Source organism: Corapipo altera, unplaced genomic scaffold (genome assembly GCF_003945725.1).
Source record: "Corapipo altera isolate COAL_440 unplaced genomic scaffold, ASM394572v1 22b, whole genome shotgun sequence".
NCBI classification, from domain to species: Eukaryota; Metazoa; Chordata; class Aves; order Passeriformes; family Pipridae; genus Corapipo; species Corapipo altera.
Genome location: NW_020884876.1, coordinates 21,576,931 through 21,604,655, shown reverse-complemented (window position 1 = coordinate 21,604,655; position 27,725 = coordinate 21,576,931). Strand labels below are relative to the sequence as shown.

The 27,725-nt window shown below is 41.7% G+C and overlaps 2 protein-coding genes across 9 annotated transcripts in view; both read right to left on the bottom strand.

Moving 5' to 3' along the window:
• Positions 1–20,249, bottom strand: part of SLC20A2 (solute carrier family 20 member 2) — a 57,632-nt gene extending 37,383 nt beyond the window's left edge. For 4 of the 7 annotated variants that reach the window (XR_003526513.1, XM_027636366.1, XM_027636367.1 and 1 more), the window contains exon 1: positions 1,539–1,668. The gene's annotated coding sequence lies outside the window, so the exon portion shown is untranslated. Of the gene's footprint in view, positions 1–1,372; positions 1,457–1,538; positions 1,671–20,181 lie in introns of those variants that run through there. The other 3 variants (XM_027636364.1, XM_027636365.1, XM_027636363.1) reach the window with 3 other exon arrangements.
• Positions 8,735–23,373, bottom strand: SMIM19 (small integral membrane protein 19). 2 transcript variants are annotated; one of them, XM_027636371.1, is made up of 3 exons: positions 23,180–23,373; positions 22,914–23,038; positions 8,735–10,277 (listed from the first exon to the last, which is right to left on the bottom strand). In XM_027636371.1, the coding sequence occupies exons 1-3, from the start codon at positions 23,347–23,349 to the stop codon at positions 10,225–10,227; spliced, it is 348 nt and encodes a 115-aa protein (XP_027492172.1). In that variant the 5' UTR covers positions 23,350–23,373; the 3' UTR covers positions 8,735–10,224. The 2 variants fall into 2 exon arrangements, with proteins under 2 accessions (XP_027492172.1, XP_027492171.1); XM_027636370.1 differs by lacking the exon at positions 8,735–10,277 and adding an exon at positions 20,884–21,787.
• Between the last annotated feature and the right edge of the window lie 4,352 nt (positions 23,374–27,725).

Genomic DNA, 27,725 nt, shown 5'->3' with positions numbered 1-27,725 from the left:
CAGCTCACGCCATATATAAATCATGCTGTATGCAGCTCTTCTACTCTCAGAAGTTGCCCCATGCTGCAGCTGAAAATTTTCCTCTGCTCTGGACAGGACAGAGATTCTGCAAGGTCCCACTTTTAACTGATTTGTTGTTGTCCAAGTATGAGGAAAAATCAAAAGACAGTAGCTAGTGCAGCATTTCTCAAGATAACTCTTACAACTACTCCACTTTGCATTATGGCAAGGCAGACAAGGCAGGATAATTTCTTTTCCCCCGCCGTGTTCAACACAGCAGACGTTTCATGATCAACAGTGCCACTGAATTTATACTGACAGGTAGGTTCACTTCCAGTTACCAGTGGCTGAAAAGTCTGTCTAAAATGCTTACCAGACAGCAGCTTCTAGGAGGTTAGTCCATACCTCTCTCACTTCTGTATGTAGTTCTTTATGTAAAACCCATCTGTCAGGCTGTATATAAACTCAGACCAGATCTAGCATTCCAGTCTATTGGTACTAAACACAGCACTGCTTAGAAACCAAACATGATTTATAACCAAAGCTACTAACATCGTTCATATCAATAGTCTTTATCATTTCCAGTTCATGCTCAGGCCACAAGGCTCACAAATTACTTACTTTAAATTACCAATGCTACATTCATGATAAGAAAGGTGGTATTAATTCAAGTGGTTCAAGACTAAGAACATCCCTATATGGCTCTAAATTACATGCACAGACTTGTCACAAGGCCAAGCATTATGCAAGTTTAATGCTTCAGTACACAAAAAGCACTCTGACTTACTATTAAAAAAATCAATCATCATATCTGCAGAAGCAGATTTTGTATTAATCAGTTCCTATTTTAACACATTCAAAATGTGTTTAAGCATACTTCACACTACTACTTGATATGGAAACAAGACTGAAGTTGATAGCTTTCCAAGGATTCACATCCACTTTAACATTGTAGAGGGACTGTCACTGTCAGTTCCTAAAACTTTCAGAGGATGCTTTCTTTTCTTAGTCCCTATCAACCTTTGTTCCCACCACTGAAAGGTCAAAAATGCATATAAAATATTTAGTATGAGACTTGTTGCTGAAAACATTCACTAAAAAGACAAGACAGCAGGCACTTTAAAGAGCAGTTCTACAGACAAGTAAGATAGGTAAAGTATCAACAAGTTACTGTGCATTTGCAGATAAATATTTTTTTCTCTAATTAAAGCACAATTTGATCCTTCAGTAACTGAACAAAGTCTTTCTTATAAGCAAGTAGTTTTTATGATTCAACAGATTTTCAAGATTCATTCAGAGAAAACAAGAGTTCATGGTTACAAAAAACATGTTTTACAAAAGAAAACCATGCAGAGAAGTCTTTAAAACTCACCCAGTATTTAAAAGCTGTTTCAAAAGAAAAAGAGCTAAGTTCTTCCAGCAACCTTCCCTCCTGATTGTAAACACAGGTTGAAGTCTAAAATAGACATCCTATCATTCAGCACAGTCACATCTGAACATGCAAATTTCCAGAGGGTAGAAAGAGGGCTATAACTTACACCAGGCAGTCCGGGCATAAAATTCACTCCGGCACAGGAGAGTACACAAGACAACACCGAGAAGCATCAATGCGAGTCCAGAGTCTTATTCAGTAGGTGAAAATCTGCCTCCTCTTAAGCAAAGAATTCTGCTGGGGGTGGGCACTGATAAAACACAACACTGCGTCACGACTGCACTAGTGAGACAAACCAATCCAATGAAGCTCATATTAAAAGCAACAAAACGTTCCTTTTTTTTTTTTTTTTTTGCCCCCCCCAAGCATAAGCATAGACAAGAAAGGAAATCTCATTTTTGACCATCAGCTGAGCATTCTGGTGAGATCAGGTACTCTCTGAGGAGTTACAGATCTTCTGTTTTCAAGCATACTTAAATGCACTTTTAATTCAAGCACATGTGAGGGTAGGATACATACGTCCAATTTGGGAATGATGTTGCATGCTTGCTACTTTATCCATGTCAGTAGAGGTCTCACAGGCTATGCAGACTGCAGAAAGTTAAAGATGTGCACGAGTTTTGACTGGATCAATGCCTAAGCAAGCAACTTCACTTTCAACAGTTCAGCCTAAATTACCCAATCCAGATTCCTTCAACCACTTTCCTTTAAGTGGGAAACATTTCTGCATGTAAGTTAAGGCAAAACTAATGTTTGCCTAAAACCACCCAGTTTAGCTTTATATAAAACATTTGCTTTAGACTATATAATGCAGTTAAGCTACCATATTCAGCAAAAAGGAATGTAAATCAAAACTGCATTGTCACTGTTAAATATCTGACAGACAAAAATTTATTTGGACACATTTCTAGTTTATAAATAAATGATGTTTTAAATTTATCTGCTAGGTTTTACTCCGTTCTGAGTCACTCAAAGCCACGGAATGATATTCCAACATAATTAAACTAAATTTCTTAATTTTCTGCATCCTGGCCATTTGAGAAAAATCAAATCATCCATTTAGATTTGTAAACACAGACTTGGAAACATAGTCCTTTCCCCATTTATTTTTTCAAGTTTGAATAAAGGATATTTCTTAACAAGAAGTCAAAAGTTTTTTGATTTGGTTAAATTCAACTGCACATCTGCAGGGATAATTTGGTAAAACTGAAAAGTGATTTACATTTCTTAAGAAAACTCACATGGATTAGCAAGCCTACATCACCTTCTAAAAAGAATTAGGGCAAAACTCCAGCTAGAAATCTGCAATGCAGAAATAACGTTAAAATCCCCCCCCCAAAAAAAAAAAAAAGAATTATAAGTATCAGGCCATGACTATTTTTAAGAAATGCCGACTCTTTATTTAAGGTCGATACCCAGCTATTATTAAGTCTGCAATATAGCTGCTACTTTTGGGGAAAACTACATCTCGAGTCTGGTTGCAATGTCTTTCCTTTTACTTCTGTAATAGCTGGCAAATAGGCCTCCTAGTTTTAGAAAAGTGAGAGGTTCATACTTTCACATTGGCCTTCCCTTATGGACAAAAGCAACATATTTGAACAACAAGAACATTAATCTTTTCCTGTAGATCTAAACATATCTTAATACCTTTTTTTACTTTTCTATTTTTTAACAAGTAGCATCAATCAATTCAAGTGAGAGTGATAATAATTGTAAACATGAAGTCAGACTGTATTTATAGATCTGGATTCCAAAGTTTTAAGGAAGTGAATAAACAAACTCAAAAACTTCTCAGAGACCTGATTTAACTTTATAAAGTAAAAAAAAAAAAATTGCAAAATATTATTTCATGTTCTCGTTACAGCTGACAAGTTGTTGATGTCTGCCTCAAATCCAAACAGTCCAAGTAAGCACTAAACTCATCCTAGTTCTCCTTAAAGGACCGTTTACCCAGATTAGAGTAACCACTACCAGCATGCAGATGTAGGTAAAGAGACAGTCGAGAGGATATGTTATTTGAGAGGTATCTATATCGATTTCAAACCCCAGAAGCTGCCAGCCTGACCTGTGGGAATCATCTCAGACGCAGGAGAACTACAAACTGGAACCATTTGAGTGCCACTTCCCAAGAGCCAGCCTGGCCACAACAGTGGTTTCTTGTTGACCTAAGCTTCAGAGCTCAGTCTACACGCAAAGCAAAAGATATAATAAACAGCACAAAGAAAAGGAAATATCTTCAAAGTTTTTGTTCTGCTAAATCAGCATTGCGGACTTCAGGCATGGGAAAATTCAAGCCAAGATAGGGTGACCATTAAAAAGAGTTATAATTTGGCATACCACTAAAGAAGCAAGCAAAGGAAAATTTATAAGACCACAAAATAAATTGCAAGGATTGGTTTTTGGCAATGGTAGCACCAGTTTGGTTCCCATCAAATCAAGTATCTGTAGAAATGACAAATATCATATATTACAATCTCAATCAGATATCATAATTTGGTTTTAATTGTAATTTATTCTGGTAAATCCACAGTTGATAGATCCCTGTTTGATTCAACAAAACTGTGCTAGGTAGACTTATATTCTGGCTTAAATAATGTAATAGGACATGCCAATTTAAATAATTAATTTTAAAGCCCTTGGTTTTGTATTTCTGCATCAGCTATTTTCTGAAAGATGCCCGAGTTCTCATTTCCCAGTGACCACTAAAACAAAATGAATTTGCAACTTAATGTAACTTTTATATCAAACGTAACTGGCCTTTTTTGCCATTCAGGTCAGAAGGTTACATATTTAAGCGATTATATGTATTTTGAAGTACACACATTTTGAGTAGAAGATAATGGGGATGAGTATAGTTTTCTAACATAAAAACCTGTAAGAATTGGAATGTGAATGCCTGTAAATTGCACTCAGTCAGAAACAGAAATACAATAAAAACATCCAAAAGGTTCAGGATGTTGTTCCAGTTTGTGCCAGCTTAAATAAGGTTACTGACCAGCCACATGAACTTTTGGGCTTTCATATACCTGCTGGTACTTTAAAATTGGGAGCCATAAGCAGCTGGAACTGGGGACCCTAACCCTGCCTGGGAACCCTTATTTCCCCTCAATCTACAAAGACAACAAAATTAATGAGGAGGAATGAAAATCAGTAGCAGATGGCTACACAGGTATCACATAGCATCTTGAAGAAATCCAGCTCTTGCAATACCCTCTTCTTTCTGGTATTGAAGGCCCCTGCGAACACCTCCACCACAGGGGGCTTGAAGCAGGACACCACATGCCAATCATTACCTGGAAATTAGCCCTGAGGTCCTTGAGTCTAACAGATTTAACACAGTTCTACCAAACACAGCAACTCTTTGGGGTGCTTTGGTAACTCCATGATGCCCAACAAATGACAACAAAATTCTGAGTATCTGCTCTGCAGAGAGCTGCAAACACAGTTCAAATTGTAAAGAGCCAGCCCCAACCAATAAAAGTACTTTTGCTTCTGCATATTGGGTAGCAAGGTCCAACACGTTCTATCAGCATAATCTCAAAAACGGATGCATCTGTGCTTCACTGTAAGAAAAATCATCCCAGGGACTGTCTGGAAAGTTTAATGCGGTAGACATAAAAATTTAAAAGTCATTTAGCATTCAGGGATGGAGCAACTCCTCCGCTCTGAGGAATCAAATCACTTGGATGCACTTTCTTGATGGCTCTGAACTGTCACCCTGTCATCCATATGCTGGTTTTTTTTTTCCAGCAAGCCTGTGGGCTCTCAAAGACAACACTCCAACTAGGGGACTTCCACTCCCAATGGCTGAGGTGAATTAGCTGTGCTTGCACAGACATGCAGAGAGAGTTGCCATGTTACAGCATGTGACTGCTTGAGATCACACTTCTCTATTGAGTGAGTAAGCCCTGGGAAAATGAAAGGCAGAAACCCACAACTGGAATTGCTGGATGCCAAGGCTGGCACAACAGATGACACAGGCCCTGGGTCTTATGTGGCCTGGGAGAGTCATGCTGACTCCAATCCCTGTCACAGCACAAGCCCTTGTCAAGTCAGGAGGAGTCTGAAGGCAGCAAACCAATTCTGAAGGACAAGGCTTTGGCCAACACTGATTCAAGCAGTGCTCCAGCTAATTCAGGGAACTGGACCTGTATCACCTGGGACTCTGGCTGATTGACCAGAGACTGAGTGTACCTGTGTCCATACTAAGCTCAAGGAAAGGTGTGTACTGCTGCTCTAAGCCACCCTGGACTTAATCCATCACTTTCCCTTCCCAGTGCCCTAACCGAAGAAAACAATCAGCATGGACACAATATTCTAAAAGCCCTGGCTACTGCTGACAACTCAAGGAGCATTATCCTAAAACACTAACAGACCTGTACTGACTTTACACAGAATATAAAAAACTGCCCATGAAACGCTCCTGTGGCAATCCAAAAACATGCATTTTGCAAATTCAGAGGCTTATGCAGAGATGCCCTTGGGAAAAAGCCAGAGTGTGGTTGCCAAAAGTCAACAATGCAAATTTTTCAGATAAAGGAAACCTGACACCTCGAGCCCCAGACTGCCTGCCATTTCCATTTTGGTTTGGGTTTCAGAGCATAACCACTGTGGAGTCTTCTGTTTGAGCCAGAAGAGATGGCTGGAGCTCCCCTGGGTCCAGCAACCCCCTCTCTTTGAACAGAGCTGGAGCGAGCAAGTAGCTACCAACATGCCAAACCACACTTGCTGGCTCTCACTGACAAACTTCAAAATCGGTGTGGCCAGCAGGACAGAAGACCAAGCACTGTTGAAATGAGCTAGCTGAATGTCAAAAGGAGAAAAGGACCAGGGGTATAGCCAAAGAGAGGAGGGACGATGACACTCAGAGGTGTCAACCAGGGGTATGGGAGTAAGTGGAAGCAGATGAGGCCAATGCAGTGTATTTTCTTTCGTATGAGGATTACAGTAATAAAGATATGAAAGGGGAAACAGCAATGAAATCTGTGACCTTGGCTTCATTTCACAGGAATAGGAGCCAAATATTACACTAAGAGGCTGGTAATGCTGCCTGGAGACCATGCAAAGAATGGCATCTGCCATTTCCCCCACAAAGTCCAATAGCTGCTGATCTCTGTTCCTCTGAGTTCATGTAATAGTCCACACCTATCTCCTGGAGCCCTTGCTGCTACAGAGATGAGGAGCATGATGGTGAAGCAAAAACCTTGAGTTCCACCCACAAGGCAGCATTAACGTGCTAGCTGCTTCACTGTAGGTTGATGATACTACTGAAGCAAACAAGTGGCCAACAGACTTGTCACAACAGCTTGGCATTAAATCACTGTCAATGCAGCATGCCAAAGAATGTCCCGTAGTTGGGTATTTGGCTTAGAAAACACATCCAAGAGGACTTATTAAGGGTATGTGGTCTTGTGAAGCAGATCAAGAGAAGTTAGGTTTTATCTCTTATGGAGAGATGGCTCTATGTTTTATCTGGGCTTTTCCTAGCCAGGGAGGTCCAATGCTGATGGCCAGGTGGAGCACAAAGACTCCTCCTAAAGGTAGGGCAGGATAACAGGACTGACCAGCATATTCATCTGCAGATAGAGCTCAAACAGATAGAAGTCCTCTGCTTGACAAAGAGGCTACAGAGAAGGGAAAGTTATTAAGATAGCAGGATATATTTGAGTACGTGGCACCAGCAAACAGCACCAGTGCCCAATGTACCTCATCCTCTGAAAAGCAGGTTTATAGCTAAGCCGTGATGATGATCCTGACGTGTCACAGCAGCTCGATGGTTGCCCAGTGGAGAAAAGATAGAATGGATGCCGCTGAGAGGTCAGGAATAGCAAAGGGGATTCCGTGAGGAACCCTCCCCTCTTCCCTGCCTTCTGGTGTTAGAATCAGAGCTAGTCATGTCAGGACCCTGCTATGCCCACCACAGTTTGAACTGGGACTTCTCTAAACCTACACATTTCCCTTGCAGAAAATGGCCAACCCAACAACGGGAATGACACAGCACTGACACAGATGTCTCCACTCCACATCAGCACTGAGAGAAGAGCCACACCACTTCAAGGAAGGGTGCAAATTCTGCAAGTATCAAAAAAAAATCAAGCAAAAAAAGAGAAAATAACATTAAAAAAAATTAAGTCTTCTACGGTAGCCACGCATGACAACTATGTGAGAGTGCTCTGGAATATGGAAACACATGCAGAGCATACTTCTTGCAAAATCTGGAAGGCACTAAGGTCTACCTCTGTCATACTAATAAGGAAAATTTACTCACTGTTATCCATAAAACAAATGAGCAAATGGATCATCATGTAAATAAAGAACACTGAATACTCAGGAAAAAAGTATAGAAAATATTTTTTCTTTTAAAGACGTAATCAAGGACTCTATAATTAATAAACAACTGTTTGTTTCTGGTCACCAAGACTACCTGAAGTCACAGAAGTTGTTTTTTCTTCCATCTCTTCTACACATAAATTAAAATAGGGAAGATTAATTATGCCATTTCTTCAACTATCAATCAGTTCCTCAGCCTTGAATTCAGCAGATATTTAATTAAATCAAATTAATAAAATTATGTGAAGAAAACAGTTGCCCTGAAACAGTGGAATACATTACTCCCCAAATGGGCTTAATATTTCAATCAACACTGTCTTCAAGTGTTTAACCAGTTATCTCCCACAATTTGATTTTTTCTTTAAAACTTCAGCAGACATGAACACCTTTGAATCGCTTCATTTAATACAAATAACTAAACAGATTACAATAAATTTGGGCTATATTACAAGTTTGTTTCTTTCAAATCTGAAGTACTAAATTTTTAAAAGAAGAATAATCCTTTCCAATTTAAAAATTTCTCAACCAAGCAAAAAGTATTTTCTGTTCGCTAAAGTAATCCAGAACATGGACCGTATTGTTCACTAATGTACATCCATTCTGGGATACACTGGCATATTAACCTACTGTGAAATTCAGGGGTGCAGAAGACTATTCTGTATCTAATTTAAACACAATCATCAGTTACTGACAAACCTATTTAAAATATGAAAAAAATTACAAACTGATCCACTGGCTACTCTAATCCTGGGATTCTACTTTGACTGAGATTCTCGAGGGTTTATTCAGAAAATAAAGTAATTGCACAAACTCAGAGGCACAGTTCTCCATGAGGAAAGTCTTCCACAAGAACATGCAAAACCCCACACTCAGTGTGCCTTACAGGCAAATACCATGAAAGGAGTAATGCTGGAAGAAACACTAAGTGAACATAGAGGCAGAGGTAACACGAAGAAAACAGAAATGTGCAGATTTACTTGTTCCAGTCAACAACAGAAGCTAAAGTTTATTGATTTCAGTTTCAGCAGCTAAAAATCCATAAAAACATTTTTATATGATACAGACAATACTATCCCATATTCAAATTTCTATCAAAGTAATAATATAGGCTAGGATTTTCTCACAGGCATTGCAATTTACTTATCAGTTGGTAAATAAAACTTATTTTAAAATATAAATATTACTATGTGCAAATAGTTTTTGTATCCCATTGTGATTTAGCTGTTTAACTATATGGAAATATCTAAGTAAAAAGACTGAAAAAAATGTAACTGTTAGCTACTAAAATAGCTGGACACATTCTCAGCCACTGTCTCTCAATTGTTCCCTTTATATCCACTATAAAATTATTTCCAACACACTAGTCACATCTATTCGGAAGAAACTAAAATTATATGATTTCAAACTATTTTCATTAGAAAAACAGTTCTTTAACAACTGCTTTTACTCTTCCATCTGATTATATACTATTAGATGCCAAATATTCAGTCAGTATACAAAAATAACCAGAGCTTTTTTTAAGGATAAAACACCAGATAGGCATTCGTAAGAAAAATAAAGCTGCTCTTTGTCTCTATGAGCAATACTGTCCAATAAAGGAAAATATGCATAAATTTAAATTTTTTAATTACTACAATTAAGTCTGTTCACAGCACCATTAAGTTGTTGGACTGCATGGATAGTATGTCCTTGGAGATACTTCACGTAACAGCCAAGATGTTTAAAAAACTACCTCTCCAAAAAACTCTCCCCTAACTCTATATATATACTAAGTAATATGCACTTAAAACCCCACAGCCCTGACAAGAAATCTTATCTAAAACATTTTTATGATCAACAGTCAAATAAAAAAGGTTGAACTGATTAATATTTGATTCTGACATCTGTCTAAGGACAGCGTAAGAACAATACATTATAAGGTTATTCAAATTAGAGGGCTAGCACTGTCTTTTTTTTCTTTTACCTATGCACCTGTCACACCTTTTATGCAAAGGCTGTTTATCAAATGCAAGCAAAACCCCTGACTTCCTATATCGTAATGGTCATGGCCATGATCTGATCTTTTCCATATTCAATGTATGTTTCTACAAAAAAACCAAAACTGATTTCAAGTACAAAGCAGCAGCTATCTAATCCACAAATAAAAGCTACAGTGATGTTCTGCTCTTCCTAAAACAAGCTTGAAGTCATGATTATATTAAAGACACAGATGGGAGGGGATTTTTCAACTTCCAAACAGACATGCAAACAAAGTATTACAATCCAGGGGCGCAGGCAAATGAATAAACCAGAAAACTACGTGACGTTTGTGCAGCGTCCTCTCAAATCCTGCAATCCCTTCTAGAAAGTCTGGGTCTACATCTCCCTCTTCTTTACTCATGATCTTCTCGCATGGCTTGGTCTCAGAAACTTTCCATGCCTGTAACGGAAACTTGAGCCAACTTCTTAAATGTATGATTTCTTCATCTCCACTCATCATCCACTTCTGTTTCTGAGAAGCTCCTCATCATGACACCTGTATCTCAAGAAGCAAAACAGGAAACATCACAGGGATGAAGCAATGAAAGATGAATAATAATATGCCTCTGTGTCTTTAATAAAATCCCAACTTTCATTCAAGTTCCTTTTAGGAAATCAGAGTTCCTTTCACGAGCGCAAAGTTTACAAACTTAGCTTGGCAAAACATTGCATGCCAAAATTGGGGTAACCAATGGAACTTCCCAATCTGTACCTCCAATTCTGACATGATGAGCAGGAGAAATCCTGTACCAACTACCCTTACATACTGTGGAAAATATTATCGGGTGCCAAGCTTGCAGAACTAGTCTGCGGCAGGCAGCTCAACTAAAAGAAACTGCTGACCCATCTGCTGACTTATCCACTACTGAAAACAATGCCAGTTATCTTTACCCAGGACCCATTTGTCCAAGTAAGTAGAGCTCTAGCCCACATCTGAGATGAAAAACAAACATGTAAGTAAGCCTCTCCTCTACTTTTCCCATTGCCCCTTAATCTACACAACCTCCATAGTACGTTTGCGTTTTTACACACTTATCAGGTACCACAGGAGATGCCTTCTCCGCGTTACAGCAGCTCAACTACAAGGTGTTGAAGGCCAAAGGTGTTTTCAACATGTCATAAAATTTGGGACTGCAGCGGAGGGCACTTGCCTACATGTTTCTGCCACCCAAAACTTGGGATCAAATGGGCCCAAAGCCAAGAGCAGCACTGTTTAGAATCTAACAACAAAAAGGCAGAGGAATGACTCATCCGCAAAATGGAGACACAGCCATCTTGCGTCCAAATAAGCAGCCTAAACCATTTGCCTGCCTTACAATTTGCCTGAATGCTGAATGAGGGGGTGCAGGAGATATTATTTCTGCAGCCTTTAGGACAGATAAACAGGCACCGAAACCATTCTGCCAGCCAGCTCTCTGTGAAACAGAAGCATGAAAGCAATTTTATCTCTCCCTTTTAGGGTTAAGGCCATCTTTAAATAAACATTAGCATCAAAACATCTTGGTAGGAGAAGTAGTGCAGACCCTACATCTTATCAGCTACCATCTAAACTTCTCAGAATTCCACCTCCCATCTAAAATCCTCCTTTCTTCTGCAAAAGCACTTGACAACAGCATGCTCCAAAGACTGTGAGTCAGAAAGACAGTGAATCAGAAAAACAGTGTAGTCCTTCACCAACTCCTCCCTGAGAAACAATGGGTCATTTTGGCTCTCTTACACTAGAAAAGAGGGACAGTTGTAGGGACAGAGTCCCATCGGAGCACAAAAAGTCTTGCACATTGCAATCAAGAAGATAGCTGAGCCTTGGACAGTCAAAGCAAGAAACCCTCTGACAGTGCTCTGGGTATTGCAGAAAAAATAGCTTTTAAATAACTGGACAGAAATGTATTTGCTATGCTGGTATTACATGTCAAAGAAAAATACATATTCTCTCAATTCTGAACTCTTGAATCCTTACCCACAAAAGTGCTTAGAAGGCAAACAGTCCCGAAAGCTTGCACCTCGGTGATCATGCCTGCAATTGAGACACACTACTGCCTACTCAGGAAAGGAAACTATCACAGATTTCAAGAGTTTAAAAGCTTTCAAAAGCACAAAAGCTGAGGCAGCCACACTTGTCTTGCTGTCAGGACACCCAGAACATGTCCATATACCATCCAATTATTTTATACCACAGTGATTCTTAATCTTTTATCATGATGATCACTGTATACAAGAAACAGAAACCAGAATTTTACTGTTCCATAGTCATTATAACTCCATATTCTCTCATAGCAGTAGAAATGAACCGAGGATAAGTAATTCAATTTATTATTTACATCCTCACTCATTAATCAGATGTCTACAGTCAGCACTCACACCATAAAGATTACAAGGCATGCAGTCTGCTCACTGTTGCATGCAGAAAGAGAACTGCAGAAAAAGATTAATAATTGTCAGAAAGATCTGATGCTGACTGCCACCTGAAACAACCAAGGAATTTTCAGTTTTCTTTTGAAGAGACAATTTACTGTCAGGCGGTACTTCTAACTTTGATCTTCCGAGCAGCCAACACCAGCAGAAGCTCAGTAACAGAAACTGAAGCTTTGTAGCTCAGTAACAAAACACAGACACCTCCCAGAATGTTAACTCGATTATAGTATTTTGGCAATGAAGCCTTCCCCTTATACCTTGGGGAAAGTCTTAAGAGATTAAACAGTGCATGTTTTAAAGGCACACATGCCTCAATTATTTGGCATAACTGTTCATGCACCTAATTGCATTGAGAGAAAAAATATTCTATGGCAAGTTGCTCGCAAGACTGAAATTGTTACTTGTTTCCCAAGGAAACACTGCTTATATAACCACAATGACTGTCCCATACACAAAAATGTAATTTTAAGGCCAAATTCAACCTAATCTCATGCAAAAGGACAGAGATTCACAGGTACTCAATTCCTACAACAGACATGTCTGGTTCACAAACATCATGGAGACAAGCATGTTTTGACTAAATATACCCAAGAATTATAAGGCAGCGAGAAGCTGCTCAGGCACTGTATACTGTTGGGAAATCAGGGATGCTAACAGTACTGTTGTATACTGGAAGGAAAAAAAGAAGGAAAGATGTTTAAGGCATCACAGTGCTACCAAAACCAAGAAAGCTACAGGGAAGTCTCATCTTCACTAGTGCAGCTACTCACAGAACTACTTTTGAATCTATGGAGTGGCACCTCAATGCCTTATGTGCCCATTACATCTTCCATCTCTAAGTGGGACATGTCAGCAGGCACTTCTCAGGATTCATTAGAGGCACTTGGACAACAGTTGACCTGTTTTGCCAGTGAGAAACTGGAAAAGTAGACATACACTGCAGCACAGGTGGCCTCAGAAAACCCTAAAAAACTAAATGCTTCTCCAACCCTTTTCACAAGATCCTACCCAGGCAGGATAAGCTAAGCACTGCCACGACAGGTCAGATTGCTGGTCCATCTGTTTGAGAATCCTGCCTCCTGTGATCAGGACCAGATGCTTCAAAAGGTAGAACAGCTCAGGTAGTGAACGATGATGTAATTCACCCAAAAGGGAAATTCCTTCCTGACCTCATCAATTAGCATGAAGGTTTATATGCTTAATTTATTTTTAATCCTATTTACTGCAACTCTGGACATTGTCTTTATATATATAAATGCCCAGGTCTGCTTGGAATCCAACTAAACTTTTGCCCTCAGTAATATTGTGTGGTATAATTATGCCCAGTTTCAAACTTACTGATTTTCAATTTCTCTTAAATATCCCTTTGTTCTTGCACTATTGGAAATAGCACAGCTATTAACCGCCCCTGTTGCCCTTCCAAGAGCTCCAGTCTGGCTTGCACCATAAACTTCCAAGACATGCTATATGCTTTGTTACAGAGCAGGAGCATGATCTGAGGGCCTTTAAGGCAACAACTGAGCAACCTCTTATCACATATCTAGCAACATTTCTTTAACCTAAATTTCTGGGATCTGCAGGAAAGTTGGCAGTTTCATCAGGATTTCAGCAGGTCCTACCCTCTTCTAGATCTTGCAAGCTCACTCTTCTCGTGTTTTCCACTCCAGAGCTGCCACCCTTACAAGCAAACTGCTTTGCCCTGTGTTGTGCTCTTCGAACCCTGCCCAAGATTCTCATAAATTTAGTTACGAAAAAACAGATAAGAAGCATACCACGCTTCTTGGCTTTTCCAGGTCTGTACAGGAACCTCTCTCCCTCCGAGCAAAGAACTGCCCTCTCATCTCCATGCCTGAATAAAGAACGACATGGTCCAACCATGCAACACCAATTTGCTGTTGGGTTGATGTTCTGTGGGCTGCAGGTTCCCCTGTGCAATAACTTTAGCCTATGTTGTTACTTTTTTCCTTATGGATGAGCTCATGATATATTCACCATGATTATTATGCCAAGTACTTACTAAAGCTCCAGTGTGATTAATCACTGCTGTTTCTGCTCATACAACATTTGCAATATGCATCAAGGCATAAAGCCACACCTTCATTCAACAAAAGTTTGGTGGAAAAAAAAAAAATGTATGCAAGCAGCAGACAAGAGAGGAGACTCTTAAAGCAAACTTCAAGTTCTGGATCTTCTCAATCTCCCCAAAACACAGTCCTGCTTTCAGTCATTACTTGGGCTGCATTTTCTTCTCCCAGTCCCTGGAGCTAAAACTTTGGACTCCAGGCCACAGGTTCTTAATCCCAAAGTCTTTAGGAGAGAAATTGAGAAAGGCTAGTATCTCATGGGAAGATGGCCCCCCAAGGAGATGACAGAGTTTTAACAGCATCTGTGAGAAATACCACACAGCCATCACTGTTTTACCACAAATGTGATTATGGGCTTGGAACTGGTGAATTATGGCAAAAGAATACTTCTTTGCCTCAACCAAAATGAAAATCACACCACTTCATCCCTCTTCAGAATGATCTTCAGGCAGGTAAGAGGACAAGAGAAAACATCTGTTCCAGCTTATGGTCCATAAACAAATTAAGCTCTTTAATGATCAAAACAGCACCAACAGAACTGGTAATAGGTACCACTTTGCCAACAGTTACCTCATTAAGTAATACAAACATATGCAACTTTTTTCTCTATTTGAGTATCATAGATTGATTAGTCAATAAAATGACAGGTCTCAAAATGGCAGTTAAATTGGCAAGGACCTGTCCATGCTTTTTAATAGTTACAGCAGTCTTAGAAATTCTGTTTCAGAGCGATGACACTTTCTAAGAGGCCATAAACACTTTCCTGTTCTTCTGTCTCACGTGTGTAAAGACAAAATCCTGAGCTGGGTACTTATACAATGCTCTTAGGCAATGCTAAAACAGTGGTCCAAGCCACAAGTTTCAGAACACTGCCATACCAGCATCTCTGGGACCTCTGATCAACCATCAAGTGGTTTGCTTTTGGCATTTCAGAATGTGCTGAGGTTGAAAGAGAAGACAGTAATGATACAGAACAATTCTCCCATCAGCAATGGCAAAAGTAATCTTGGAGGCACGGAGTGCAATGCTTTCACCACTTTTGGGTTGTTAGTGACTATGAAGTCAAAAAGATGTGATATTTTCTGTTTGTCGCACACAGAAACAGAATCTGGGTAAGAAAATTTTTTTAATGGACTCGACTAAGGCATTTTTGGTTGCTAGAATTCTCAGTCTGTTGTGATAAAATTAGCTTAAAATAAATGTGCAATAAAAGCAGTACATTCTTTGCCTAAGAAAAAAATCCACTGGCCATTTACAGATCATGTGAACTCAGTTATTCAGTTGAGCTAAAAACATCAATTATTCCAAGCCTTATCTGACTGTAGATTTGGATATGTTTAACAATGGCACTGCCACATATCAAAATGCATGACCAGCCACAGCCCTTTACCAAAGCAAGGAAAAGTTCCTGCAAACAATGGTTGCTACCATTTAACAAAATAGTCAGGAAGAAAAGAGGTAAGATTGAAAAACCTGCACCTCTGCCTCTATCCTTCAGATCTTCTCTCTGAAAAGAAAAAGCTAGTCTTCCTCTTCTGTCAGTCCACCCTTCCTTCCATATTACAGCATAAAGAAACGGGTTGCCTTCAACTATCACTCCTTGATGTCAACCACGTAAAGCTACAGAAGACTATATTCTTACTTTTTTTTTCTCCTGCAAGCTTTTCATCAATCAGTAAAAGGATTCACCCAGTTGGCTCTGTATTGCCTAATCAGAGTGTACACCATGATCCAAGCAACAGCAGAAAAGTCGTTCAAGCATACCTGGTGCTCTGTGCTGGGTAAAGTTCACAGCAGCTGTTTTGAGTCCCAGAAATACATCTGAGAGAAGCACCATAAATAACGACATCACATGGAGTCTCCCATTGCACAACCCACATACATCTTTCCTGCTCAGGAATCTATGCCTCACACTCTTCACTGTCAGTCAAGAGCATGTTACAAACTATGTTTCCAATATGACCCAGAGGATACTTCGGAAAGTAATACAGCCCCCCTGTTGGCCAAGTCTTCTCAAAATACTCCTTCTACTCCATTACAAAATGGACAAATATGTCTATAATCTTATAAAAACCACGGTCTTTCTCGAGAGCAAGCTATAGACCCACGTGTGCCTTTTAAACATCATGGATGTCCAAAACCAGTTCCAGCAAGTCTGACAGCCTGGCAGAAACTGAAGGGGGCTACTCCTTTGCAGACTAAGGATCTAAGTTCTTCTTCAGATATGCTAATGTAAAGTATTTTCTCAGTCTCCAATTTCAATAAATGCCAAATCTGAGCAGTTCCTTTTTAGGATTAATTCATTTTACTGCTAGATTAAAATTAAACCAAATTCTCCTAAAAAATCTCATTCCTAGGCCTCTGCAAGGAGAGAATCACTTTTCAAAGCAGTGTCTAGCTACAACTGAGAAAGAAAATATATAGCTATTTTATAAAAATGAGATTTTTTTTTTCTTTTTCTGGACTTTTGCCACAAATTGCCTTCGAGGGCTTGGTTCAGAAATTCCAAATTCAGTTTATTGTTTTTTTTATTAAGAACTAACTCCTTTTAGCAGTTTTGTTAATCTTGGAGTTTGAAATTATTTTTATTACAGTAACGCCCAGAGTTTAGATATTCCGCAAAAAGATCAGGAATTATTTTTATTAAAGTAACACCCAAAGCTTAGACATTCCTTGCAAAAATGAGGCAAAGCACCTTCATTCTTAAAAAGGTTCTTAGTCTTTTCAATGCAAACACAGATTTCACAGATACAACTGAGCACTGAGAAGTTTCATCAGCCATTTTAAATCAGAGAACTGGGAAAAAAGTTATGAAAGTAGGATTCTTCTTGCCGGAAAAAATCCTTAGCCTTTCGCTCTTCACACAACGCATGGTTTTTATCTTCCTCGCTTCTTGCCCTCTGTTATGGAAGAATTAGCGCTGATTTCCACTCCCTGATGTCAGATTTCTCATGAGACATTTCTGCTGCCTTTGGGGTGCTCTGCCAGCAGTCAGTATAGGCAGTATCTCTGCTCACGCTCAGTATCTGCCCCTTAGCCAGCAGGGAGTCCCACTGACCCAGGCAATGTCAATTTCTGATGGAGCTTGTTAAGGCTACAAAAAACTGGTTTGTCGCCCTTAACTCTTATGCCACAACAGAAATGGGGCTGCAGTGTAAAGGATCTTACCTCCATTCTCGGGGGGCCTGAGGCACTGAAACCTTCTGTTCTTCACTGGCAGCTCTGTCTCAAGGACAAAATCAAGTGTTGCCTTTTTGTTCAAGTGACTACGTTAATAAACAACATCCAGGTTCCTTACCATGACTAAAACACAGCTGAAGTGTTTGGAGGGGGAAAGGAACACCTTTTGATCACTACTTCCAATTTGGAGCATAAGCAACCAAGACTGACGACTCCACTTTGTCAGCAAGCCTCCTCCTAACACTGTTGCCCTTTAGGTATAGCAGGCCAAAGACATCATGGATTTAATTATGCATTTTCTAACAAGGTGCTGCTTCCCCGTTGAAAGCTGTCATTACGTGCCTTCTTCAACCTCTTTAATGCAGAAATTAGGGCTGGGGCAAAATCTTTTCAATTCCTCCGAACGAGATGTTAAGTTGCAACATATCCACCTTGCTCTGTGTAGCGTGTATAATTTCAGCTTGCTCAATAGCAGTGGCACTCCTGAATTCAGGAGGACTTTAAAAGGAGTGATTATGCTCACGGAAGTAAGCTAACGTGAATAAACTGCCCAGGCAACAGGGAGACATTCCAGAGCCCTGTGCTGTCACCAGGCTTTTGGCCAATGCTGCTTAATCATATACGCAAAACATAAATTACAGAAAGATTCATCACAGGTTAGAATATTCTCAATGAATAATGTTGTATTGCACTGAAGAAGCTTCCCCTGCAAACTGTCCTTAGACAAAAGCACTGGGATCTTCTCCCCATTTTCAGAGCTTCTACTGACATCAGCAGTACAAGTGGTACAGCAAAGGCTTCCTCCGTGGGTCTTCTCAATGGATCAGGCACTTTTGGAAGGGAAGTTTGAGTGCAAGTTTAGGACCACTCAAACATCACGTTGCTGAGATTCCTAACTCTGATGGCTAGCTATAAGGCACCACGGCAGCTGCTGCAGGCTATGCTCCCATCTGGGCTCAGCCGGCACATACCAGTTCATACTATCTGGGCATGTAGCACTGGACTGAAACTCAAAATGCTCGTGGCATGGAGGAAGATATTTTCACTACAAGGCCCACAGAGTTTACGACGTCTTCAGCTTTAAACACAGACACACTCATAGTTTAAATATTTAAGACACTCTTGAGCCTCGTCACAGAATTTATACAGCTCTATCCAAAAAGCTTTGATCTTCTGTGCAGCATTGATCACAAACCCTAGCCAGCCACATTTTGGTTATGAGAGAGATGACTTTTCCACCACTTAACAGAAGATTATAGTTTTCATGTAAGATTATAGTGTCATGGTTGTAAGTCCATCTGAAGGCTGCAGTTACAAAGATCTGACTGCTCAGCAGCTCATAGGGAGACAATAGAGAGGTCGGATTCTTAAAAACATCTGTTATAAGTAAGAGCAACTTGTTAACACTATTGTGCAGTACCTTACAGAAGTTTTAACTGCTTAGAAAGTTACATGCTTACATGCTTCACATTATCAGACACCACTAAAGCTACACACCATAATAGTTTTTTAAACAGGATTGGGTAAGATAGAAAGACTTCCCCCTGTACAGCATTCTCAAAAATAAACAAAAGTGAAGATAACTTTGGCATGATTTTTTTAAAGGTCACAAACTTTCCCCATCCAAGACATCTAATCTACGAACAAAGTTTCACAGAGCTTAAGAATCTGCTCCAGTGCATGTCTACAAGCCTGACTACTAAGAATGGATGCAAAAAAAAAAAAATCTGTTGTCTCTCTACCCTATCTGCCTTTGATTTTAGGCGCTGATTTTTAACTACACACAGGATTACGGTTTACCGGGTAAAAATCACTGCAGAAATCTGAGGTAAAATTTCAAAAGCTGACTGCACCTTCCATCCCAACACATACTTGTATCGTAAAACTGAAATATAAAACCCCCTGCAGAACAGTGTTTAGTTTCACTGGGACAGAACTTCAATGGCTGCAATTTCCAGGAAAACAAACCACAATCGCTCGTGGCTCAAGCAACATTCTTCGAACGCCCTGGCACACACAAAAGGCTGGGGACCTGGAAAAGCTTTTGCTTTTGTTGCTCCTCCTTAGAAGCCTTTCATCTGGACAAGCAATTTTGTGAGATGCTCGTGCCACTACCTCAGGTCCATGAATACAAACGAAGCTGCATGCCTCTCCAGATTTCTAAGCGTTTCACGGTGCTTTCGGCTCCGCTGAGAGACAAACAGTAAAATTATAGTCTGCAGCCTGCAAGACGGCTGGGCTGGGTAAACTAGAAGGCACGAGTCCATTCTGACGTGCTGCTTCACTAAAGCGACTGGAGCCGCACCGGGTGTGCGCGGCGGGCAACTGCCCCGGCGGAGATGCGCCATTGGAAAGGCTTCGTTCCCTGCCTGCCCGCCCGGGTGGGCAGGGCCAGTGGGAAGGAGGGAGGGCTCAGCTCTCCGGACAGGCACGAGCCCCGTGCCGGGACATCGCTACGGCGCCCTCGGGGCGATCCCGGGCACGGGACGTGCGGCGAGCGCTCCCGCGGGGGATGCAAGGGAGAGTCCGCCCGGCCCGGCGGCGGCTTGCAGCCCGCCCGCGGGGATGAAGACGGACCCGGACACCCCCTCCCCGCCCCCGACCGCGCTTTCTCCTCGGGCGGCCCCTTCCCGCCTCGCCCCGGCCCCCGGCGAGGCGCCCCCTCCCCTCCCCTAGGCGCAGACGGGGCGCGGGGGACGGCGAGGGCGGTGCGGCCCCACTCACCGCCCGGCGGGCGCCTCCAGCCTCCGAGCAGCAGCGGCGGCACCGGCGGCAGCACCAGCGGCGGCAGATGCAGCTGCAGCAGCCGGCGCGTCCCGGAGACGGAAGTGCGAGAGGAAGTGAGGTCGGGCGGAGAGGAGACGGCGGCGCTTCCGGGGGGTGGATGGGGACGAGGGCAGAGCGCATCGGGGAGCTCTCTGTGCCTCGTAAACCCCGCCGAGGGACGGGGAGGAGGTGCCGAGCCGGGACTTCGCACGTGGGAAGGACATGGCACCGGCAGCCCCGGGGCTCCCGCGTCCTCCCCGCTCCCCTTGGCCACCTCCCCCCGGCCCCGCGGAGTGACGCCGGTGCTGTTTCCCGTGGTGATACGTGAGAAAGCTGTCACAGCGGGCCATGCTTCACCCAAACGAGCCTTTTCATGGGGCACACCTTCTGCCACTGTCAGTTCGGCCCAGTTCATGTTTTACAGTCCCTACAGACACGAAAGTACAGATAATTTCAGTCTAGTAAGATTCGGTGCACAAAGCCAAGTTTCCTGATATCCAAATGGAACCTCAGTGCTGCTCACCACTGCTTCAACACTTAATATTTATTTCAGCATGGAATAGGGAAAAAACCTCTGGATGTACACTCCCAACTCTGTGCTGTTTGTTCACCACTCAGCCAACTCAAGTTATGTAACCTTAGGAATTACAGCGTGATACATTTTCAAGTAGTTATCATGATTAGATGCTTTTATTAAGAAGTAATTTCCGCAGCATTCTTTAACTGATTTTGTGATTTACCTAGAAAGAAAAAGTAACTGCAGCACGAAGTCTCTTCTGGATAAGCTGTGACCTGTTTATACAGATTTTTATAGACAAACCCATTCTTTAAAACAATTTGACTATATTAAGCTAATCACCTTTGCTATTAACATTATAGTAGTGGCTTTAAGAGTCATCTAGACGTGTAGCTCTCTGTGTACTTCTCAAAGTTTCTCCAGGAAAGGTTCACAGTATTGCATATGCAACTTCCAAATAAACAGAGAGCAGAACCTTTTTGCACTACCACCAGTGACACTCGGGGTTCTCAACGCTGTTCACCTTCAGGCAGTAAGGCCACAGTGTCTTCACACTTACTGACTGCATTCAACAAATTCAACAATCCATTATCAAGGAACACAAGGGTTTCCAGGCAGATAGATACTGCCTTGCTTTCTCTAGGGTGCTGTTGCCAGAGAAGGTAGGTGCTGATTTCTACAGTGCTAGCAGAGAGAGAAATAATTTAAATCACTGATAAGGCTACACTTCTCTACCCTCAGAGGCTTCTCTGAGCAGGTCTGCCCTGTTTTGGGTACCTTCATGCTGAATTTTTCAGTAGGCACTCTACCTCACGAGGACTCAGCGAACAGCTACTAAGAACAAAGTTTTAGGAAGAGTCCCCTTCCTTTCCCCCTTGCCTACACATATATACCAATCGACAGGCATTGAATATAGCTCCCCGCTGACTCTTATAATCAGCACTGGATACAATATCCTGAGTTCCTATAATTGTGGGCTTCATTCCACTGAGAGCTGTACGCTTTCAGTCTGTTTTGGTGGTTGCTGCTGATGTTCATACTTCCTTGCTGAAAAAAAGAAACACCAATCAACACCGATTATATAATTTATTTTATACATGTATATATATGTTATATCTGCAAATATATATGTGTAAATATGACAATAGAAAGAGACTTAATATCAGAGAACGTAGTTTCACCACAGTCACACATGGGGAAGTTTCAGTCACCATGTGGAACTTCTCTCCTTTAGTGTTTGGCCTTGAAAATGCTGAACAGTAGGGTCATAGCAAAGTGTCAGTAAATAAACGGCAGGGAACTATGATCCCATTCAGGTCCTTTCATTAAAATAAGTAAAATTAAAGACTATGGCTTCAGAACTACTATTACAAATGACCTGAACAACTCATTAGTCACACAGTTGACCTCCACATTGCTCATCTCCTCCACAATACACAGGCCACAATTACACTGACTTCAAAATTAAACTGGTTATCAAAGCAAAGGGAAATGAAAGAGTTGTGTGCAGTGGTATAAGCACCATCAAAAAAAAAATGACAGCAGGCATCTCTACACAGGAAGAACATTGTACCTTGTTCCTACAGAATGCAATGGCCTGGTCTAAGAACCTTTATATCAATCTTTGCATTTAAAAGGTAGTTTCAGCTCATTAAGTATTTTTTCCGACACTCCCTCTAGGTATGCACATATGGCAGATGTAAAGGAAGGCCACGTGTTTCTCTGAATTGGGCCTCTGGAATAAGAGAGGCAAGGGGCTCTTTCCTGCCTCTATCCTGACCTTCAACATTAAGATGAGTGTGGCAACACTTGTTGGTACAGTAAAATTCTCATTTATTTTCAATTTATGTGGTTGAGTTACTCATGATTCCACAGTCCTCTCAACATTTACAAATCCATCCACGTTTTGACAACATTCTGACATTCCAGGCTCTTTCAAAGTTAAACATGGGATTCGTTTTGACATTTGCTTTAAGAGAACTGCACAGCCTCTCTCTCCCTTCACACTTCCTCACACCTCAGTCCTTACAGCCCTGGCTGCTGCAGAAACCCTGCCCACATGGTGCCGCAGGGACGCGGCTCTGCTCTGCTGTCCGCATCGCAGGCTCGAGGCCAGCCCTTTAAGAACGGACCCCAGCAGGCCCGAGGGAGCCCCCTCTTCCCTCCGACTTACCGATGGAGTACATCTCCAGCTGCTGCCGCAGGCGGATCTTCTTCATGCTGTCGTAAAAGTTGGGCTCGGGCGGCGTCTCGGCGGCTGGGGGCAGGGTGAAGATGCGCATAATCCTCCTCTTGTTCCTGCGACGGGGGTTGGGGGGCAAGGCTGTGAGAGCTGTGCCCCTTGCACGTGGGGCCGGCGCGGCCGCTTCCCCCGCAGGGAGCCCCCGCCCCGCCCCGCTCCGCTCCGCCCCGCCCCGCTCCGCCCGGGCCTCCCCTCACCGCCGCGCGTAGACAAGCAGGGCGAGGCTGGCCAGCACCACGAGCAGGTACACGTTGGTGGCCTCATTCCACGCCTCGTGCACCGAGTAGTCGATGGCGCCGCCGTCGCCCAGCGCAGCCGACGAGCCGCCGCCGCCGCCCGCACCCCCGGCCCCCGCCACGGCCGCCATGGGGGAGCGCGGCCGGCAGGGGCGGCCCCGCGGCCGCCCCGGGAAGTGACGTCAGGGCGGTGTGAGGCACCATCGCGGGGAGCCTCGAGGGGCGCCGTCGATGCTAATTAATACTAATTAATGCTAATCATTAACTGTGTAACTGGCAGCCGATGAAATCAGTGCCTCTGTTTGCTAAAAGTGCATGAACAGTAAAAAGTTTTGGTAGTTGGCGTGCCTGATTCGTGGGATACCACCAAGCACCTGGGCTCGTATGAATCTGAAATAAATCACAGAATCTCAGAATAAATTAGGTTGGAAAATCAAGTCCAACCTATGACTGAAAACCACCATGTCAACTAGACCATGTCACTAACACATCCAGTCTTTCCTTAAACACCTCCAGGGACAGGGATTCCACCACCTTACCACCTCCATGGGCAGCCCATTCCAATGTCTGATCACCCTTTTCTGTGAAGAAGTTCCTCCTAATATCCAACCTAAACCTCGCCTGGTGCAGCTTGAGACTATGTCCTCTCATCCTATTGCTGGTTGCCTGGGAGAAGAGGCCAACCCCCACCTGGCTACAGTCTCCTTTCAGGTAGTTGTAGAGAGAATAATCAATGTCTCTCTTGAGTGTGTAATTACCTGCTTGTTGCACATTGGGTAAAGAATCCAATTTTTCTATACTGTCTGTGAGGCCCTGGGGCACTTCCCCAAACTTTCATTTCCCCCCCAGCTACTGGACCCTTGGGGACAGGACACACAGAGGGGTCTGCTTCTCTCCCAGGAATATGGGCACAGGGGATATAAGAAGTCCTTTTTCTTTTGAGGTGCCAGCGTTCGAGGATAAAGGAGCAGATGGGTTGGGGAGCCAGGAGAACTGTGAATTCAGCAGCTCTGGGAGCCTCACAGGCATGGAGTCACCTGCCTGGGCTGGTGCTCATGCAGTGGCAATGGAATGGTGGGATATAGTTCTGCAGTGCGTGGTGTTGAGAGAAAAAGAGGTTCAGATTGTCACAAGCTCTTGCTTTTCACATAGGAACTGAATTTGACGGTTTAGGTTGTCAAAATAGAAACAGGGCTTTCTAAAAGGTCTTGCTTTTTTTTTTTTTTTCTTTCCCTATACCAAAGTGGGAGTTGCTGGATATTCAGATGCTGGAGCAACATAGCTTACTCCTATGGTCCATATGCTCCTGATGCCAAAAAGCACAATTCTAGGATAATGCTTTGGCAGAGCAAGCATTGAGTTTAGAACCTTGAAAAGTTACCTGAACTACTCAATGAGATGCAGGTAAACTAGGCTGGTTCTAACACACTCATACACAAAAACTTGTTTCCTCCCCTACTGCCTGATGTGGCATATTTGAACTACATGAGAGGTTAGGTATGCTGTTCTCTATACCCTTCCCCTTCTTTCTATCCACCTCTGCCCGGATACTTCCTTTTATCATATCTTCCTTCAGATAGTAAATATATTACAATGTAGACATTGTAAATATATTACAATGTAGTAAATATATTACAATGTAGACAATGTCTACAATGTAGACAGGGAAATGGTTCATCTCCATTTGCTTTATGCATATTTGGGATATGTGCTTGTGTTGCAGTTATTTGTCTTCATGCTTTATAAGAAAATAAGGGGAAAAAAACCAAGTATTTTTTAGTGCATGATTTATCTAACCTATGTCAAACATTCATGATTACACCTCCTATGCCCAGGAAATGCCCTGACCCCTTATTGTGTGGAAGGAGTGAGGACACCTCGCTTGGAAGGCTCGCTTGGAGCTATGTTCTCAGTGCAAGATGTGCCAAGTCTTCCTCTTTTCATGGTATGAAACAAATTCATTTTAAGAGGCCCCAGATCAGGACATAAAAGGATATGAGTGAAAATGACAAAATAAAAAATAAAATCCTAAGGCACTGTTGTCATGAGAAAAGTTCCTTGCCACACATGATGTGGGAAAGAAGGATAGACCAGCAATTAGACATAATTCTAGGTCATTAAGTTGGGATGGCACCCATGCACAGAACTGTGGAAACCACTAAGAGAGAGAGAAAAAAAGTCACTTATGCAACATGACAAAAGACAGTTAATTAAGCATGGCTTCACAGGGATCTTAAACAGTTTCTTGTGAAGTTGAGGCTTTTTGTTTGCTTTTTTAGTTTGTTGAACTTTTTTGCTAACAGGCTTGACAAGAAAGTATTACACATCTTTGGAAGAAAAGTGGAAAGAATAAACATAAGTAACTTGGGAGGTCTTTATATTTCATTACTATCTCTAGACCTCAGCTGAGATCAGGTTCCCTTGGATGAAGTGTAGAGAAGCTGTATTTAAGCTGTAACTAAAAGCACTTTTTGTATTAACCCTATAGGTTGCTCTGGACAACTCAGGAAAGAGCTGGAATGCCTCAGGACTCTGCACGCATCTTCCCATCCAGAGGAAACCAAGGCCTGCATCCATAAAGCATGACTTCAGGTCCTGGGATTTTCTCTACAGCCTCTAGCACACAAAACCAGACTTCACCTCACTCAGCAAGTGCCTGGTTCATTTGATTTAAGGAAATGCTTGATTTAAGTCTCAGATAATCCACCCGCCCCCAGCCTAGAAGACAGGCAGAGACAGAGTTTCTTCTCCCACATACTCCTCTGAATTTAGCAAACGTGAATCAGGGGGTAGGATAGGATTAGACTGAGGAGCACACCTGGTACTGCACTGTGTGTCAGCCTTGCAAACCTGAGGAAAAGGGGTGATCTTCCATTTACTGTCCTGTAGAAATAGGAGTTCTGGGGATGCAGGCCTTCTGCATGACTTCCTTGAGGAATCTGGTTCAAATAGCAAAGTTGGTTGACTATTAAGCCTATACGTTATCTTGTCCTGGTACACTGTTATTTCCTCTTATAGCTTGGGCTTTTGTTTCAGTCTTAGGCTCCTAAAACATGTTCAGAAATGGGAATGCAAGCTGCTGTTGAATTTGGTCAGAGCAGAGTCAGGCCTTGCAATTGTCATTATGTGTACAAGAAATGGTGTGACCTGTCTGTGTAGATTATGTAGCATATTTATTTGTAGCTTGGATGATATGGGAAGGGATAACCAATTCTTGTGTATGCTGTTAATGCATGAAGACATAATTTGATTTATATTTTCTTATACTAAAGCTGCTTGTAGGGAAAGGACTGTCATTTTGTGCTGTGCTTTTATAGCATCTGACTTCCAGGATCCTAGCCTGTGACCAAAGCATATAGGCACCAGACTAATAATATATAATAATAATATATGGCATTGGCATAAGCTAAACTTACTTAATGGAGTCCCAAGCTTAGTTGCTAGATTTTCATCATTACAGACAAATAATCTTGGGGATTTTCAGATGAGTTAGACCCTGCCCCTCCCGCCCCCCTACCTCAGGAATGAGGTCTTGGAGAGAAAAACACATAAAACTTACAACTTTTACAAAAGTGGGAACTTTGTTCATTCCACAAAGAAATACAGAGTGCACTTGATAAAAGTACCTACTTTGGTCTCATAGATTTATCAAGAGAATTGCTGAAAAGGGTCTTCCAGCTCTTCAGGGAAAGAATTTGCTTTCCAAAAGTCGTTAGCATCCAGTGACTACTTTAAATTTGACTGAAAGCTACTGAATGTTACCAGTTATGAAAATCCAGTTACTTCATATCCAAGATGTGAATGCTGGAACAGGAAGCTTGGTCTTTTGAAAATTATGGCCAAAGAATCTGTTTGTGTGTCTATATATAAATATATAATTTTTAATGGACTTTGAGTTACCCAGAGCTAAACAGAATCAGAAATTGCTGAGACATAAATATCACTCTAATGTAAATATATTCATCATTTAATCCTGATAAATACTGGATTATAGACTTCTGAACAGAGACTGACAATTATTGAAAATCATGTGGTCATCTCAAATATACAGTACCTCAATTTAAAAAAACCCACACAATCCTTTTTCTTTTTTAAAAGCACATCTAGCATATAATTTATTTGGTTGGAATCTACAAATATACACATTATATCATGCTAGAAGAACTTGAGAACCACTTTTTTCTTGTTCCCAGGGTCTCTTGACTGTTGGTGAGACATTACAGTCATAATGATAGAATCAGTTTACAGTTGCAAATTCTGCCAAATAGCTCACAAATTATATTTGGCAAACAGCACTGCCTCTGTTTCACAGAGATAATGATCTGATGTTTTGTTTATGTGGCACCAAAGGAAAATATTATTTTAGAGCTTGTGACAGAACTTCAAAAAGTTTGTGTGGTAGTCTAAATTTCTGCTACATTTAAAAGTTACCACTCTATTAAATGCAGAGTAACAAAGATTTTCAAAGTATCCTTAAAAAAAAAAAATCAAACAAATGTTCAAATTA

Excerpts from the sequence above, each read along its gene's own strand:
- SMIM19 (XM_027636370.1), bottom strand. The coding sequence starts at position 23,349 with ATGGCGGCCGTGGCGGGGGCCGGGGGTGCGGGCGGCGGCGGCGGCTCG. Across the intron at positions 23,039-23,179 it reads CTGCTTGTCTACGCGCGGCG|GAACAAGAGGAGGATTATGC; the intron begins GTGAGGGGAGGC and ends CCCCCGTCGCAG. Across the intron at positions 21,788-22,913 it reads GCTGGAGATGTACTCCATCG|CAAGGAAGTATGAACATCAG; the intron begins GTAAGTCGGAGG and ends TCTTTTTTTCAG.